The sequence below is a fragment of the Falco cherrug genome, chromosome 1, assembly GCF_023634085.1.
Source record: "Falco cherrug isolate bFalChe1 chromosome 1, bFalChe1.pri, whole genome shotgun sequence".
NCBI lineage: Eukaryota > Metazoa > Chordata > Aves > Falconiformes > Falconidae > Falco > Falco cherrug.
Window position 1 is genome coordinate 96,686,066 of NC_073697.1, and position 18,050 is coordinate 96,704,115.

At 41.5% G+C, this 18,050-nt stretch overlaps 1 protein-coding gene and 1 long non-coding RNA gene across 3 annotated transcripts in view; one reads left to right on the plus strand and one right to left on the minus strand.

Moving 5' to 3' along the window:
- Positions 1–1,137: 1,137 nt before the first annotated feature.
- Positions 1,138–8,000, minus strand: LOC114014582 (uncharacterized). Its single transcript, XR_008730613.1, has 3 exons — positions 7,595–8,000; positions 1,847–1,982; positions 1,138–1,298 (listed from the first exon to the last, which is right to left on the minus strand). It is a non-coding gene; the product is annotated as an uncharacterized LOC114014582 (long non-coding RNA).
- A 327-nt stretch (positions 8,001–8,327) lies between these two features.
- Positions 8,328–18,050, plus strand: part of ATP2A2 (ATPase sarcoplasmic/endoplasmic reticulum Ca2+ transporting 2) — a 48,691-nt gene continuing 38,968 nt past the window's right edge. For both annotated transcript variants that reach the window (XR_008732221.1, XM_005434576.4), the window contains exons 1-4: positions 8,328–9,114; positions 10,217–10,234; positions 10,328–10,410; positions 17,423–17,527. Coding sequence is in view for 1 of the 2 variants with exons in the window: in XM_005434576.4 (XP_005434633.2) it covers positions 8,997–9,114; positions 10,217–10,234; positions 10,328–10,410; positions 17,423–17,527 (324 nt within the window). In the remaining variant the exon portion in view is untranslated. The remainder of the gene's footprint in view (positions 9,115–10,216; positions 10,235–10,327; positions 10,411–17,422; positions 17,528–18,050) is intronic.

Here is an 18,050-nt window from a genome sequence, read left to right on the forward strand (position 1 = left end):
TTGATTAGCTGGAGGCAAAGATATTTATTTTAGGTGTACTTAGGGTCAGGATTAACTCATGAAACTTGGATGGCATTGCCCATGAAACAGCTAGAATCATTTCAGCAACCTCATTCAAAAATTAGGTAGTCTCCTTTTTTTTTTTATCACTTCGGAATTATTTTTTAAATTTTTTTTTAGTTTTCCTTAACAAAGAGGACAAGATTTTTTAAAATCATGTGATAAATGTCTTACAAAACTACACTAGAAACTATTTAGGGTGACTGGAGAAGAAACCGTACTGGGAGCCAGGAGACTATTTCTATTTCTGCTATAGATATGACTTTGAACCTCAGCTCCCATTTTTGTGAAATGGGGATGATAATACTTACTGTTCTCTCAGGGATATTGTATAATGTAATTTTCATTAAGTTTATGAAATGCTTGATATCCTTGATTAGAAGAAGTTGAAAATGCAAATTATTAATCAAGTAACAGTAATCACAGTATCAGCAATAATAATAATAATTATAATAACAATGGTTTTAATGTTTTAAATATTAAATTATAAGCTTGATAGCATTGTTCTCTTTAAAAGCCCAACCTGCACCTAGCAGGAAGATCTCTGTAGCTCCCTTCTAGAAACAAGAATGCTGCCAGCATAGTTTCAACATGGGAGTGGAAAAGAATTCTTTAAAGTTCTCCATCTGAGCAATTGTAGGTGGTAACAATGAGTATCTTTTCAATATTGCTTTGTGACATGGGAGCAGAAGCAGCTTTAAGAGCTTAACAGTATTTTTAAAATATGACTCAGGAGAGGTTTTCTTTTTCTAACAGAACTGAGAAAAAAACCAAAGCAAACCACCCAGGAGTTAAACAATCTTTTAGAAACCCAGAACCCTGAAATAGAACAAGTATTGTAGGTCAGGATAATTTGAGTTCATGTGCAACACAATTAACGTATAAGAAATCTACGCATAAACAACAGAGAAAAACAGATCTCTTATATTGGAACCTTGAGCTCTGACAGATTAATCATAAGAATTTTTGTTCTGTGAGGGACCCAAAACTGCCACAGGTAATTTGGGAGGTTAAAGTTCTTTTGAAAAACTATAATTTTTGTGAACTACCTATATAGATTGTATTGAATGGCAGAAATCAGAGGAAGGTGAGGAAGCAGAAACACAGAAGATCAATATAGCATTTATTCCACTATAAAGAAAGAAAAACATGTTCAGATTTGTTTAGAGTCCCATTAAGGCAGTCTGGCAGTTTGTCTTCCTTCTGAACAGCCCATGTTAGCAAGCAGGTGTGAAGACCTTAAGAAAGGTAGGGGAAAGTATAATTACAACAGTGTAATTGCACCCATTAATCTTACCACATAAAAATTGCCCCTTAAAAAGCAAAACCCATGTGGACTGTGGGTTACACAGACTTCTGATGGTTCAGACTGGAAGAATTTAACTGGTAAACAAAACAGCATTTGGTTTCAATCCCTCATTTTGTCTTATTTCATGAGAGAGAAAAAAATTCACCATAAAAGAATTTTATATTAAATAGAATTTTGGAAATTCTATTTAATGTACCACATAACCCATGAAAGAGCTTGTTTGATGGTATACAATCATTTTATCAATGTCTGAAAACTGAAGTGTGTTACTCCACTATGTTACTAATAACCACCTATGACTTTGGAGGAAATCTCCACAAGAAACACAGAAAGTAACTTCAGCTTGTCTCATATCACAAAATGTCACAAGTCTAATAAAAGTTGTAGTCATGTGCCATTAGTCCCAAACAATGGCTGAAAATGAAGTAATCACCATGCCTAAGAAAAGCTTTTCAATCTTACATTATTGCTACTCACCTACACAGAATGCACCTGAATGTCTTCCTTTCAGTCTTGAAGAAGTCTGAGTGACTTTTCATTGTGATTCAGCAAATACATGAAGTGACGGACACCTGTTGCATGGTGGAACTGTTCAGGTTATAGTACTGTAACACTGAAAAAAAGGAAATATATATTGTTTATACTACCTCGATTACAGCCTCTGATAGGGTCAAGAGATGAAAAAAGAAAAAAAAAAGTTTTGAAAACAAGTAATTCAGATGGTTCGCTTTAAAGGAAGAGTCTTAACGTACACGGCCTGAGTAAATAGAAGGTGAAATATAAAAAGCTGGCTTTACTGAGCTACCTTCTGGTTGTCATTGGTTGTCAGATGAATAGAAACATCAGTATGTACAGACTAATACAAACATATGAAAAGCGTAGCTGTTTGTGTATTTGGGCATCCTTTCCTTCACCCATCCTATCGCTGACAGGATCACGCACAGCACTGCGGATGACTACAGTGCACACCGTTTTGCTTGCAGTGTACAAGACTTTGGTTCTGTCCCCATAAATATCTATGAAGCAGGAAAGGAATTCGAATTTGTAGTGCCCCTAGAGAGGGCTAATGGTACTATTAATCTACAGTAATTATTGCCCTACCTTGTAGCTGGTAGTTTCTAGAACTTGTCATTAGCCCCCTAAGTACCAGGCTAGCTCACCTGAACCTGATTAATACAAAACAGTGTACATTACATGTTGAAGAGTGTGCAAGGTAAACTCTAAATGCCATGTTAGCATTTCTGTTTCTAACTTACTCAAGAATCACAAAAAGAAACCATTCAAAATAATTAACTGAAGTTTTAACACTCTAAGAAATGAGGCTATGTTGTGTCTTTATGGGTCCAGCTTCAAATTGGTACTGTTCTCCTGGGTGACAGCTTCAAAACCGAAGCAACGTCTTTGCTCAGGAAGTGGTGGTCCATGTCCCATAGCAAAGGAATTCAACTTTCACTACACTGTTAAGTTCTACAGGTAAGTACTATATAGTATGATCACAGCTATGACATCCCAATTAGCCATCAATTTGTTACAGATATAAAATTTAGGGCAAATTTGTAACACCTTACAAAAAACAAATCCTTCCATTTTATAAATATTGTGCTTGGCCACACAGCCTTCTACAAGCTTGGTAGTATTCCTAGCCTATTCTACAGAGAGCAAAATTGAGATCCAAAAGCACACAAGGGATATTTACACAGGAAAAAAAGTCAGCTAGCTGCCAAATTAATCAGAATTAGACCTTAATTAGATGGGAAATTCAGGTCAGGATGAGATAAGAACTCAAATCTCGTGGGTACCAACCAGTGCTTTATTTCTAAAGTTGCAGTCCATTTATAAGATGGCAGTCAAGCTCATTTCCCTTTAAGAGAAATTACTTGGCTATCAAAAAAGGATAAATTATTTTTCTCAGATATGCACGATGGATCTTGGTTCTGACATAATGTTGTTCTCTCCCATACTTCTAGATCTCCTATTAACATCAGCATGGGTTAGACAAAAATATTTTTCCAAGCAGGGGAATGGAAACTTTTGTGGCAAATACTCTAATGAAGTCTTTGGTGACAAATCAAGTGACAATCAATAGGATATAGAAATAAAAGAAGAAATCTACTAAGCCAAGCGGTGATCTCTTATAGTTACTGACATCAGAATTTGTCTCACTGTCTCTTTCACACTACCCAGGCAGCAGGCAGCAGGAACAACAATCCAGTTCTGGAAATCTCCCAGTAGCAACACTATCCTTTGTGTTCACAGTCTCTTGGTCTCAGTGGAAGTAAAATTCTACCTGCTGCTGATACAGGAACACACATTGCCTAGGAATAAAAATTATTCAGAATAAACTCAGATTATCTTAATTATCAAAATTCAAACCAATATTTTATCACTAAGTTTTCTACTGGGTTTGTGTAACTGTTTCATCTCAGTATTTTTTGCATTTTGCTGTTTAAGCTATAAGCTTCTTAAAGGGAGAGAGGGGGAAAAAACACCCTTGACATAATACCATGAAATCAAAGAGCAAGCTGACTGGAAAAAACAGTTGCTATATTTAAACTGCATTATCCTATGACAGAACTGCAGTTTTAAAACCCTTCCACTCTGATACAGCACTTTTGCGGTATTTTAATATGTCTTAGTAGATTTCAAGTGGCTGAAACATTTTAATAACTGTAATTTAAGAAGAATAAAATAGTATTGTAAGAGGAACAAACAATGCCCCCACTCATCACTCATGAACTTGTATTTGAAATCAGTTGGGGTAATAAGAGCAATGGGTTTGGTGGTCTCAACCTAAGCCCCATTAACCAGCAATTAGCCAGTCTGCAAAAATCATGACATAATTTGGCACAGTTAAGCAGAATAGTATAACTTTATGTCTAATGGAAGAGATTCAGGCCTGAAATAGGAAGGCTATCACCAGTCAGCATTCAGGTGTATTGGCTCAGCAAACCAGCATTTTGTGTAGTACTTGTCTGTGCTGTGTTTGGGTCCAGTAAAAACTATTAATCTTCTTTGAAAACTAAGCTACAAAACATATGTTTTTGCGTACAGCAAGAGACAATTCACATTATGACCAGTAACTCTACTGTGAATCTGCTTTGCAGCAATAGGGATGACTTAATGTTATTGCAATTTGAAGGAAAGCATCCTGCAGTCCTCTCTCAGGCCAAATTCCCATTTACTTCAATTAGTAAGCATTACAGGAACCATTTTAATGCTGCTGCCCGATGTGTTGGCTGCTGCTTCTAATATATTACAGTGAAAAAAGACAGGAGGCCAAATGTATGAATGGTGTACTTCCATTATGTGAATGGAATTTCATCAAGGCAAAAGCTGGCCCATTTTGTCGTGTTTGTTTCCAAGGTACCGCTCTAAGGGGTTCCACTCTAAAAACAAACTGCAACTTCACTTCGCAGCAGCAAAATAAATTTGTTTCCTTCTTTCTTAAAGATGGAAAACGTAAAGCTATTTGCACCTGCTGAAAGTGCAAATCACCTGGAAGCTTTCACGGGCTCATATTGCTTAAGGTAGAGCTGACATGCCATCGTTCTGATTGGGGTCAAGATACCCATCTTGTTAAGAGACAAGACAAAATTTGTAGGAAACTTTATGAATCCTTGCATAGCAATGGGAAATAACACTGATTTCAGTTCACCATTCTAAATTTGTATGATAGCAAGTGATGCCAAAATTAGCAGGTACTGCTTCTGCTGCAGTATCTACATGGGTATTTGTAGTTCATTCTGCACCATGCTGTCTAGACCAAGCATTGTATCTGCAAATTTTCCAATGTGCAGCTGTCAAAAGATCTTAAGTTATTTGAATTTTATTCTGCTGTGGAAGAGAAAGACCTGTAGAACAGTCCTTAATGCAGTCATTCTCTCAATATTCACTAAGCCATAACAGAACACATGACAGAAAAAAACACAGGCAGAGGACTACGCTTGCAAATTCTCTCCAGATTTTATGTAGGGGTCTATGTTCAAAAGATGGAGAAAAAAGGGGAAGAATCAAGTCTTCTTAATGGGTGAGAGAGAAACAATGGAAGTGGAGTTGTCAAGCTGTAGCTGAACTAGTGAATCCCAGAGAATGCCAAGAGTTCCCCAGGATTTGCTCAAATGCAAACTCTGTTTGCTTTCCTAGCAGCATTTCCCCATGTTAAAAAGTCAAACTGAAAGGACGCCATACCTACTTTATTATATACTATGTCAAGCTCTAATTGCACATGCCATGGTTCTGGTATGCTTAAAGTAATTTTCAGAAGCCTTTTTGGAAACAGGCATAAAAATTAAACCAACAATGACATACAAAGTATATCACAGGCAGAAATAATATGAAATATGACCCAGGTCTTTTTCTAATACCAGTTTGTTTTGAAAACGGCTACTGATGCTTGATTGTGTTGCACATCATGTGTTGCACTTTTACATCATTTGAAAGTAATACTTTAAAATAGTAAGAAAACGAAATGCTGGACTTTGAAGGGCTTTGCAGGTGCTCTTCTATATGAAGGCTATAAAATACACTTGTGTGTAAAAACATTGTTGTGGTAAATGTATTTTTACAAAAAGCCTACATGTAGTGCAGGCTGTGTTAACATGGTAGAAGGGAAGAAGAAACTACTCATATAGATGTACTGGGCTGTTAGTCTGTGAAATATGTTAATTCAAGTAGCTGACGTTATTCTGTATATAATGATTGTAGAAATTATGGATTTTTTGGTGTTGCACATGCACGTAATATGGGGACCAACACAGTCTGTCATGCAGAGGTGTCTTCAGACAAAGGTGTGTACGTACATACTCGTGTGCTAGAGGATACCAAAACCTAAGGTGTGGGCTATCTGGTCCTGTGACAGCCATCAATCAGCAGTTCTGTTGGCACTGAGTGTGTATTTTCAAAGACATACTGTTTTGCAAGAGTATTAATTTCATATGCATGTGCATCTTGTGACTTCAGTTGTTCTGGGGATGATTGGGGTCATGTGTTGATACAATATCAAGAAAATTATTAAAAGTGGTTAAGAAACATACAGTAAACTATATAAATTACATACAACTGTCATGTTGACATTCTTTACCACTGTAACAGTTACAGTATGTCTATATATGTGCAGTGTGAAGTAGTGGTATGAGAAGCAACACAACTGTATGCTGTTGTGTTCACAGCCAATTCAGCATTTGGCCATGCTGATTAATCATGCTGATAAGCAAGATAAAATTAATACGGGCAAGGCATGGAGTAAGTAATTCCCATACCTCAACTAGGTCATCAGATCTAACTCATGAATTTTTATTTCAGAACTTCCCTGTGAAGTGTAGGCATGTTGTCAAGTCATCCTTTTCTGGATGTTGGCTAGTTTCAGAGGAGTCTCTTTTAGGACAGTTGTACTTTTGCTAAAGAAGATACAGGGCCACACATACCCTAGAACACCGTGATTTTATATTGGCTGTCCCCTCTCCTTGCTTCTTTTGCTAATACAGAGGTAAGACTCAAGATATTTTCTTTCTAGATCAGATATACAGTTTCTTATAGGATGGTACTGTGGGTGGTTTGTAACAGTGGTGGATACACAGATTGTATGTAGGATCTGCATTTATGTAAGCCAGCACACATGTAGAGATCAGCTTTTACATTTGCACACACGAATACATCACTTAGCACCGAGTGCTTTTAAGGGAAGGTATTTACATTTTGTACTCGGTCACTTGCTGTGTTGTGTATTGCAGGTGTCATTTATGTCAGCTGGTGCCAACCTCTCTGTTTGTATTGTGTTCATTGAAGTTTCTGTGAATTACTGAGTGGGATGGCAAAATCAAGTCAGTTTGCTGTGTTCTATACTGGTCTGTCAGTCTGTGCCAGTTATCGAGATACTGCGCCGAGGAGAGCTGGTATCTCACACCACACACGCTGCTGAAATCACACTGTGCAGTTTATACCTCCTTACGTTATCTCTGTGCATGCCAGCGCTGAGTGTGCGCGTCACTGTTATGCTGGCGGGGCAGCGTGCGATGGCTGCGAGGGGAACCAGGGAAGTTGTGCAAAAGACATTGCTCAGCGTCAGCGCAGGCCTCGTCAGAGCAGGGGCAGGACCTCTGGGGAACGAACCTGCTCTGCGCCAGCATGGAGGGCGCGCAGCCCTTGCTTCTCCCACCTCTGGCGCACCCACCCTTAGGCTGGATGAGGCTCCTGTCACGACAGAGGCGAGCGCAGCCCCTCACTCACCCTTAGGCTGGATGAGGCTCCTGTCACGACAGAAGCGAGGACAGTCCCCCCAGTGAAGGCTGACGCTCCTGTCGCGACACGCGCCGGGGCAGCTCCGCGCCAACCCCCTGCGCCGAGACGCCTATCGCGACAGGGCGCACCCTGGGCGGCGGGCGCGGGCAGCTCCCCTCAGCCGGCGCGCGCTGCCGCCCGGGCAGCCCCGCGCCCCCTCAGCGCCCGCCAGGCGCGGGTTGAGGCCGGGACAGAGGGCGGCCGCAGCGGTTCACGCTGGGGCGGGGGGGGGGGGGGGGGGGGGGGGCTGGAAAGCGGCCACCCCACCTGCGGGCCTCTCCCACTGCGGAGCGGAAGCGCTCCCGCCGCCGCATGAGGCCTGCATCACCCGCCTCCGCCTCCTCCGCCGAGCCGACGGCGGGCGGCCGGCCGCGCTGCGCTGCGCAGGGCCGCACCAGGCGCCGCTGCCACCGCCTCAGCGCGGCGGGCGGGGCCGCGCCTTCCCCCCGCCCCGCGCCGCGCGTCCCGCCAATGAGCGGCGTCCACATGCCGCGGCGGCGAGAGGGGCCCGGGCGGCCCAGCTCCCATAAGTTACATTAGAGCAGCCGCCGCCGGTGCGCGACCGGAGCGAGCGGGAGGCAGCGGGGAGGCCGGGCGTGGGGGGTGGGCGAGCCCAAGCCGTGACGGCGACAGCGGCCTGGGCCGGCGAGGGGAGGATCGGGCTGGTGGGGTGGGGGGGGTGATTCTGACCCTTCCCAGCGGAGGGGAGGCGGGCGGCGGAGCAGCTGCGCCTTTTTCAGCCCCCTGCCTCCAGAGGCCGGCGGGGCCAGGCGTGCCGTTATCGCCCTCCGCGGGGGCGGCGCGCAGCCCGGTGAGGCGAACGGAGAGGCCGCTCAGCCACCTGGACGCGGCCCACCCCCACGCAAGCAGCCGCCGCGCCCCGCCGCCGGCGAGCCCACCGCACGCCCTCCCGCGCCCTGAGGCGACAGCGGCCGGGGGCCCGCGCCTCTCTCCTCCCGCTCAGCGGCTGCCCGCGCGCGGCCGGCGGCGCCTGACGCCCCGCTCATCGCTGCCGGAGAGGCGGCTCGGCTCCCTCGGCGGCCGTCTGGGGTGGGAGGGGGGCGGGGGCTTTTTTTTTTTTTTGACGGCTTCCCCCCCACACTTTTTTTTTTAATACATTTTTTTAATTTTAATTTTTTTTCCTCCGCCTCCTGGGGGAAGAGCGAGGCGCTGAGGTGGGCTCGGGGGCTCCTCTCTTGCGGGAGGGGGTCTATGGTGATAGCACGGGGGTGGAGGGGGAGAGAGCGAGGGGCTGAGGAGGGGGCTCGCCGCCGCGCCCGCCGCCGCTGAGGAGGAGGAGAAAGAAGAAGAAGAAGAGGCGAGGCACCATTTGCTGCTCCCTGCCCCAGCCATGGAGAACGCGCACACAAAGACTGTGGAGGAAGTTTTGGCTTATTTCGGCGTTAACGAAAGCACCGGGCTCAGCCTGGAGCAAGTCAAGAAGCTGAAGGAGAAATGGGGCTCCAACGGTAGGTGACCGGGCCCGCCGCCGCCGCGGGGATGCCGGCGCTGCCGCTCGTCGTCTCCCCCCCGCCCTCGTCCCGCTCCCTTTCCCCCCCCCTTTTCTCTTTTTCTCTCATCCTTCTCGGGGCCCTGTTTCGAGGCCTGACGTGCGTGTATTTGCAAAGCCGGCATCTCTTACAGGACCCGGAATAGGAGCGAGGGAGAGAAGATGGCTGACTTGAACTCCACCTCGTGGGTTTCTTTCATAGCCCGAGCGCACAGGGCTGCTTTGGGAAGGAGGATGTCACCTCCGTTTCCTTTCACCTTAACGGTGGGAAATCTTCTGCCATTCCGAAACCAAGCGCTGTGGGTTCTTTTTTTTTTTTTTTTTTTTGTGTCCGTCTATGACCTTCATTTTCCCCTGTTTTTCCGTGCCTTTCTTTCTGTGCCTTATTTTACATTCTTCCCTCGAGTCGCGGCACAGAATTCAGCCGATAAGGTGTTTCTTTTTTTTTTTTTTTTTTTAATCCCTATTGCTTGCCCTTCCTAGTCCCCTTTGAACTCCCATGCCGTTGTGTAAAAAATGAAAAGCTGTGAGAAGATTATACGGTGGGGGGGGTTTCGGCTTTAACATTGCTTTTGTGCCTCTTGAATTACTGAATCTAGTTGCAGGGAGATAAAAGGGAGAGCAGAAATAAGAAAATATCCTTAAAATGGAGGAATGAATTTGTAATATTTTGAACCAAGTTTGGTGGTTTGGCTTTTTTCAGTGAATGCGGTGGAAAACCTTTGTCAGGCGGCTTTCGAAAAAACGTTTTGAGCCTTTGACCCTTTGTGTGCAGCAACAGCAGAAGTCCCACAGCTGGCTGGAGTGATGACTTGGCTGAATTATAACCCTTGGCACATTCTGGCTAACCTGTATGTGTCTTAAAATGCAAAACTGTCGGGCCTATTCAGATGCTCTGATGAAAAGAGCCACCTTAATGGGGCTTTCAGTATGCATGCCCAACGAAGTTGGATTTGACAATTCAGAAACAGTATCTAGTGGATGCCTTCTAATGCTCTAATGTGTTTCTTCAATGATTTCTTTTCTTTGACATGCTTCCTGGAAAAATCTTCCACTGACAGAGTTACCGGCTGAGGAAGGTAAGCATGCTTGTGAAATCTGCCAATTTCTATTAAATAATTAATCTTTTTTTTTTTAATGTGCATACTAAATAGCTCTGTTACATATTGCAGGAAAAACCTTACTCGAGCTTGTGATTGAACAATTTGAAGACTTACTAGTTAGAATTTTGTTGCTGGCAGCTTGCATATCTTTTGTAAGTATGAATTTTTTTCCATTTCGTAGGCTTCTGTGTCAGTGACAGATGTTACAATGTATAGGAACTGTTTTTCTTTCTCAAAAGCTATAAGATGCAAAGTAAACTGCTATCTGTTAAATTAGTTGCCCTGTGAATGGGTTTGTGTATGATAGAAAACAAAATGTCAGGGAATCTTTTATTGCATGAGTCATAAGTACGTAACTACACTAGACAGGCATTTTAAAAAGTGATTCTCATTCAACCCAGTTCGCTTATTTGAGGTGGCATTTCCCAATGCTTTTGTTGGCTTTGAAAGCTAACCTTGAGTAAGTAAGTGTTTAACTGGACATTCTTCCTGCCTTTGAGTTAATAGTTATCAAGCTCAATGTATAATCATTGGAAGACATTTTTGGGTGCAGTGCAGACTGTAAATAGCATTTACATGGCGAATATTCCAGTTGCCTTCCCCTCCTGATAATAGCAAGGTGACAGTTGTTGCTTTTGACAGTGACAAGAATGATGACGGCTGTGATGGCACCATTGCTGACCAAATTTGGTAACTGACCTTTGGAAAGTCTAGTCATTAAATGGACATCTTGCTTTACATACAGGATTAAAAGAACAGGAACACTTCTAACTTAGCTTTTTTAAAGCATGTTTAGGCAGTCTTTACATAATGTGTAACGGGTATGTGTTTGCTAAAAAAACTAGAAAACTGGGCAAAAGCTAAGTACAGAAGGAAGATGAAGGCTGTGTGTCTTGAGGAGCTGAACCACAGAAATAAGTGTGCAGAATATTAAACTGTTTAGGTAGGAGTAAAAGTTTATGTTAGACTTTGCCCTGGAGTTGTAATTAACTACTTAAAAAAAAAAAAAAAAAAAGCTACAGCTCTTGGGGGGGAGTGGAAATTGTGGTGACTCTTTAGCTAAGGGCAAGCTAATTAGGATGGGCAGAGGAGAATGTGCTCTGAAGCCACTGTGTTTGATGGGGGAAGGGTTGCCCTGTTGTGGCTGCTGCAGTATATACTGTGTTGCTGATCCTCCACCAAGAGAGGCTTCAGCTATCCCCACACTGATACCTTTCAAAGTACTTTGGATTTTGACATGTATACACCATAATCAGCTGAGCATTGACTGGTGGCATTGGTCTTGACCATGGAGACAGATGTGCTTTACTTGCTCTTCTGTTTCCTGGGAAGGAAATCAGGCTGGCTATAGAAAATTGAGTAACGACATCATTAAAACTTTTTTTTCCTTGTCTCTCCATTTTCCCCTCACAGAGGGTGAGAAGGGGATGTATTTTTGCTCTGAGAGGTCAGTTAGTGTTCCTCCCATGTCATGAGATAAATGACAGTGCAGAAGTTTGTTAGCCTTTCATGCCAAGGTACATTACTTGGTTTTATTATAACAAAGTAAATAAAAAATCAGATTTCACCAAACTTTTAAGCGTTCAATGCTGAATCTGAGTAAGTAGTATGATACCAGAGTAACAGGTCATAGAACATACACTTACACTACCAGGCCCTCCTTGAAAACTTGACTGCATTGAGCTTTTTTCAGTATGCTTGATTTTCCTATCTAATTAAGAGGAGTGTTGGACAGATCTGGGTTCTCTGCTTCTGTGCAACTGGCATGGTATATGACCTTGGGCTACTGCTCTGCTTTCTCTGTCTCCTATTTAAGAGTTACAGATACTCACTATGAATTGATGTTAGTAGTAAAAATTTTCTCTTTTTGATGAAATGTGAAAGAAAAAACCAACATATGTTACAATTTTGGTACTTCAGAAGCAATTCCCCTTTTTGTGTGTTTCCAGCTTTTTTTTTTTGTTGCTCAGAAGGTGATCATCTGTTGTCAGTTTTTCTTACGTTTTAACACTTTTTGTTGATTAAAGCATATTAGAGACTTCTGTAGTAGCTGAAAAGAACTGTTGAGTATGTTGATACAAAGACTGTATTGCAAAAATTGAATGTAATTAACATCACCTAAATTCTGGTATTCTTTACCGTTAATTTAAAAAAAATTTGAAGATTCAGGTATGAGAGAGAGGATCTTGAGGTGAATAGATCATGGTTTTGTGTTACGGAAGCTCTTCTAGTGACTGTGATCATAAATTATATTGGATTCTTACTATCATGACTGGCTGCACAGAAACATCCATCTTTAACACTGAGATTGCATTAGACTTTTGTGCAGAAACATCTCCTCTTACATACAATATAAACCTCTGAGTTCAGAGTGCCTTTTGTGTCCTCGACTCCCACACCCCCTGTCAGTTATGTGTCAGTAAAATAAATCAGACTAACAGCTGAATCTGCGTCGCCCTAGCTGATTGTAGGGGTCATATGCTGCATGTTTGTTGGCTGTAGATACTATGTCCTACATTCCAGGTTGGAACTGCTGTTACAGATGTGCCTAGTTAGTTAAAGCCTTAAGTATGGCTTTTGAAGAAAAGCAACGTAAATAATTTCTGATGGTGTGTAAATGGATCTGCGTATAGGCTTGGACCTTGGCTTGGTGGTCTGTTGAATCTGTGAAGCCTATGCAGAAATACACTCTACAGGTTTATCTCGGCAGTTAAGTGCCCTCATAGCCTGACTTTCTAGGTGAAAGTAAGAGGATGGTTAATTTTCTGTGAACTGTGCCTTCTAATTCTTGCTCCTTAGGTAGCATGTACTCAGATTTACAGTACTTACATTAAAGAACAGCTTTCTTTGCTGTATAAATGGTCTTGACAAGTTGCAAGATGTTGATTGTGCACCTGATGTGGAATAATTCTTTGGTAAAGTATACATTCTTTAAGTAGTGGTGTATGCTTAACCATGCAGTCTTTGCACCACACTAACAGTGAATTTTCTTCTAGGAGGTGCAGCATAGGCTACGAAATCTACCAAAAACTTAAATATTAAGACAGCATCCTAAGAGCATTCACCCTGCCAGTTGTTTCTTTGATTCCTAAACTGACTTAGAACTGAATGTTCTGGGAACGTTTTCTAATAGCAGATATCCATGTTTAGATTAAAACAATATATTGTGATTTAGTCCAGAGATTATTACAGCCTGTAAATTAGCATGAGTATAACCTAATCTGTGTTAAAAGATGAGCAAAGCTACTCTTGGAGGGTAAGATGTGCCAGTAAAAATGATGCAGGCTTTGACCTGAAATCACCCCAAAGCTGCCTGTTACGGTCAGTAGCAGTGAGTATGTGGCATGAGATAAGGATAGCTGTGGGATGCTACACTGACATGCTTTTAGCTAAACTCCAATTACTCAATAGCACCTGGTGGTACCCCTACCAACTGGTGGGTAGGGTCAATAAAACTGAGAAGTAATTGGGTTCAATTTTACTTGGTAGAAATTAAACTCTAGGTGCTATATCTCTTTTTTTTTTTTCTCCCCTTTATTGCTACGCTAAACACAGGAATATGTTTATTTTCAGAAATAGAGTATAGCATGTGTGATGGGTGCTTACAGTCTGTTAACCCAGTAAAAATCTTAATTTTTTACTTGGGTGTGGTCAAGATCTGTTGATTTGGGGTGGGTTTTTTTCCTTCCTCTTTCCTTGGGTAGCAAATAAAAATCCCTACTGGATAATGGAACTAAAGAAAAGGCTCCCACGCTTAGTATTTCTTGGTGTTCAGTATAACGGACATGGAACAAGTACCAGAACTACTAAAATAGTTGGCATCTGCTTAATTTTAAGGTAGTTTGTATTGAAAAGAGAGATCAGTAGAAAACAATTTTCTGAGTAGTAGTTAGTACTCTCCCCAAAATGTACTGAATCTTAATTCACAGTATGCTGTGAGAAGAAAGCTCTCTTAAACGCAGTCCATAGTTCTACATGACCCACCTTAATTAGTCCAGGGTTTCTTTTTGTTAGGATGAGATCTTACTATCCCAGCTTGCTTCTAAGTTTCCATTGTCAAAATGGAAAACAAACAAAAATCCTTGTTAGGTTGCTGACAACAAACTGTTTGCTTTTCCTCTGTTAGTGGTAAGTGGGTGCAGCCTGCTGGGCAACAGAATTCTATCTTGAAACTTCCATTCTTTAATTCTTATTTTGTTACTTAATGATAGCCATCGGAGGGAACTTGCCTCCATAACTTACCTGACAATGCAGAGATATTTAACTTCCAGAAATGCGAAAAGTTCTGAGGTCACTTCTGTTCTTCTAGCTGTTTTTCATCAGTAGTCACCTCATTGCTGCCTGACTTCTGCATTGTACCTCTGCCCCCTTTTTTACAAATAACCATGAAAACTTAAGTGCTATTTGCCTGTCATTGTGTATTTTTTTGGCTTACTGTCCTGTAGGTCCAGCCCATTAGGCTTTGATTAAAACAAGCTTCTGCAAGCCATAGCTCTAGCAGCCCTGAAGCAAATGTACTGAAGGGAAGCTGTCTTTTATGCTGCTTACGTTGGCTGTTGATACGGACTTCTGTGTCTTGCTATTAATTTCCCTTGTATTGTCAGACTTGCATTTCTTTTGAGCAATTATCTTGCTCTTTCTTGCTCCTGCCCCGCCCCCCCTCCCCCCCTTAAGCTGCTTAAATACATGGTAACTTTATTGACCATACTGCCTGAACAAGTACATTGGAGATCAATGACCTGGAAATTAAGCTGTACTACATCTGAGTCTTAAAAGTGATTAGGCCTGAAATACGGTGGAGCCCTTCCGAGTAGCAGTCAAATAAAAGATCTCTAACTGTAAAACTCTCCAGGGTCTTAAAAGTGTGCTAGTGGAAACTTTTTGACAAGGACTCAATGCCCAGGACAAGAATTGTCTAGTCTCTACCAGGTTTCAACATATGATCTGTTGTTACTAAAAATGCCTAGTTAAATACTTGTATTCCCTGTTTCAGTCTTTGGTTTTTACTGTGGCTTTGTTTTTACTTCAGGCTACCGTCAAATAATAAACCTGATGTGTTACAGCAATACATGTTATATATCACAAGTATCCCAAATGGAGTGTTAATATAGCTGTAGTCTGCTATAACAAAACCAAAACCTAAATGCATTCCGTTACTTATATGTCTACATTTACTAAAACACTCTAGAACTAGAGCTTAGATTGTTCCACTGTTAGTAATTGTATGGAAATTTTGGGGAGGGAAATCTGTGTTGTTGGCTTCCAGGATTAACTAGATACTTCATTTTAATTTGGTCACGTATTGATAATTTTGCCAAAAAACCCACAACAGTTAAAATCAAAAACATCAGGTCTGTACTGTCAGGTTCATCTGCTCTTTCTGAAATAATGGCTTATTGAAAGAAAAGATCTGTTGAAAACTTAATTTTGGTTCTCCTTGACATACTTGGATCTTGCTGTCCTTGTAGCTACTTTCCTTACCTGGTAAAGTTGCAGGCTTTCTCAGTGTTATTTCACAACACGTGTGGTATTCAATCTGAAGAGATAATGGTTTAGCATTGTGTAAAGCAGATGTTTTATTCCAGTTAACCTTGTAGGTGCCTGTTCTGTTAAGAACATCACAAAATGATTTATTTTACTTGCTTTGTTGGAAGCAAAATGGGCTCTGTGAAATTTTAATAAAGAAAGGGAGGGAAGAAGCAGATCCTAAGCATCTTTTCTTATGGCAGCATGTGACCTTGTATATGCTAAGAAAACTGGAGATGTACCGTTAGCTCCACAGGAGGCAACAGTGCTGGTGCAGAGTAACAGCTGTCTGTGATATTAAGGGGTATGGGTGAAGACTACAGTTCAAACTGGATGACTGCTGTAGCAGGTCAAATGGCAGAAGTTGTTACTGGGGATTGGAGATTTAGGGGGGGGAGGAGGGAAGAAATACTGAGACACAGAAAGCATAAGAGATCCTAACTAAATCTCTTCTCCAGAGGGATTACGCAGACCCTCAAAATGTTTTGTTGCCAGCTGGAATGTTTCAGTCTTGCTAATTGTAACCTGGATCTTCTAAGTTTATCCTTTTGTAATAAAAATTTGTTGTTGCATTGGATTTGCTTGACAGTCTGTTTTCTGCTTGAGGCTTTCATGCTGCTGCTCCTTCCTTTTAACGTCCTGGAGTGTTTCACAATTGAGCAATAGCTCTGAGCAGCATGTTGGCGGAATTATGGCGCTTGCTTTAGTAACGGTTTGCTCACTGCAGTCTTCTTGTGATTCAGAGTGCTGTTGCCTGACTACCAGCCTTAATTATCTCAACACATTGTTCCTATTTACTGTCACTTTCCAGGCTTCCTGTTGCTCAACATGTTCACGAAAAAGCTCTTCCTCTCTGGTCATGTTAGCTTGACTTTTCTTTAGTAATTACAGAACTCTGCAGAGGCCTGACACGTACCCATTCAAGTGAATGGCAGAAGCCTAGAACTAGAGTGTAATTCTAAAGCAAATGAATTAAAAGAAAATATCTGTGGAGCCTTTTCATGCAAGTCCTCAAGCTGATTTACATTTTAAAATTCAGATTTGAGTTTTGTCAGTTACTTCGCTCAGATTTCAACTTCAGATGTAACTATACAATCCACTTACGTGCTTCGACACTACTTGTATTTAAAGGAGTAGATGCTTGTTTTCCATATGTACTCACTTGTAAACTTGTAAAACCGTTTTCATTTGTGTCAAAGATACTGGTAAAGAACAATTAACTTGATTAAAATTCATATCCTGGCAAAGTTTAATGTACTAACTAGTCTGCATCCTGTTGTATACAGTAATAAATTTTTTTTAGAAAAACTTCTCACTGCTGTAGCTGTTATCACAACTTCTGCTTTCATTTGTGAAGCAAAAGTAGCAGTATGTTTCCCAAATAAATAGCTTGCTCCTTTAAAAGAGGCAGCCTTGGAAAATAACTTTTTACTACTTTAGTATTGATTCTTTTTCCTTTCCATTGTATATTGCCAGCTCATTCATGAACTGCAAAACTGCAGCTTGAAAGATTGCAAGATTTCCAAAACTGCTTAAGTCTAGGTAGTTGAACCTCAAGCTGAAACTTCCTGGGTGTAAAGTTTGCACAGTGTCTGTGGAAATCAGTTAGTAATTTTAATCATTGTGTTTCTCATACAGGTCCTGGCCTGGTTTGAAGAAGGTGAAGAAACAATCACAGCATTTGTAGAGCCTTTTGTAATCTTACTTATATTAGTAGCCAATGCAATTGTGGGAGTGTGGCAGGTATGCAGATATTTTTACAACATCAATTCTTTTTGTTTAAGAGGAAGGACTGTACAGTGTAGTGTCAGCTGCTTCATACCGTGCAAGTAATGTGGTGTTAACTTTAGATTCCTGAGAGTCGACATACCATAAAATTTCTACACAGAAAGTTTGGACTTAAAGGTAACATGTAAGCTTTGGAAGTACAGCCAAAAAGGCAAAGTTCCTGTCAGTTTGTTTGGCCACACACTGAACACATGAACTAGGCAGTCCAGAATGAAGGCCTGAATTTGGGAAATATTTCTGGGCTTTGCAAGATTTAATTTAATGAATTGGATGGGATTGTAAAAAAAAAAAAAAAGGTGTGCGTGTGTATCAATTAAGGAACAAGGGATGGAACATTTGTAGTCCAGTTTCTTGTCTGCTTCCTTTTGAGACAAATACTATGTTTTAGTACATTTATTAATAGAATTAATACAGTATTAATTCTTCCTATTTAATTACTGTAGTAGCTACAAAGTACAAGACTGCATGTCTGTCAAAT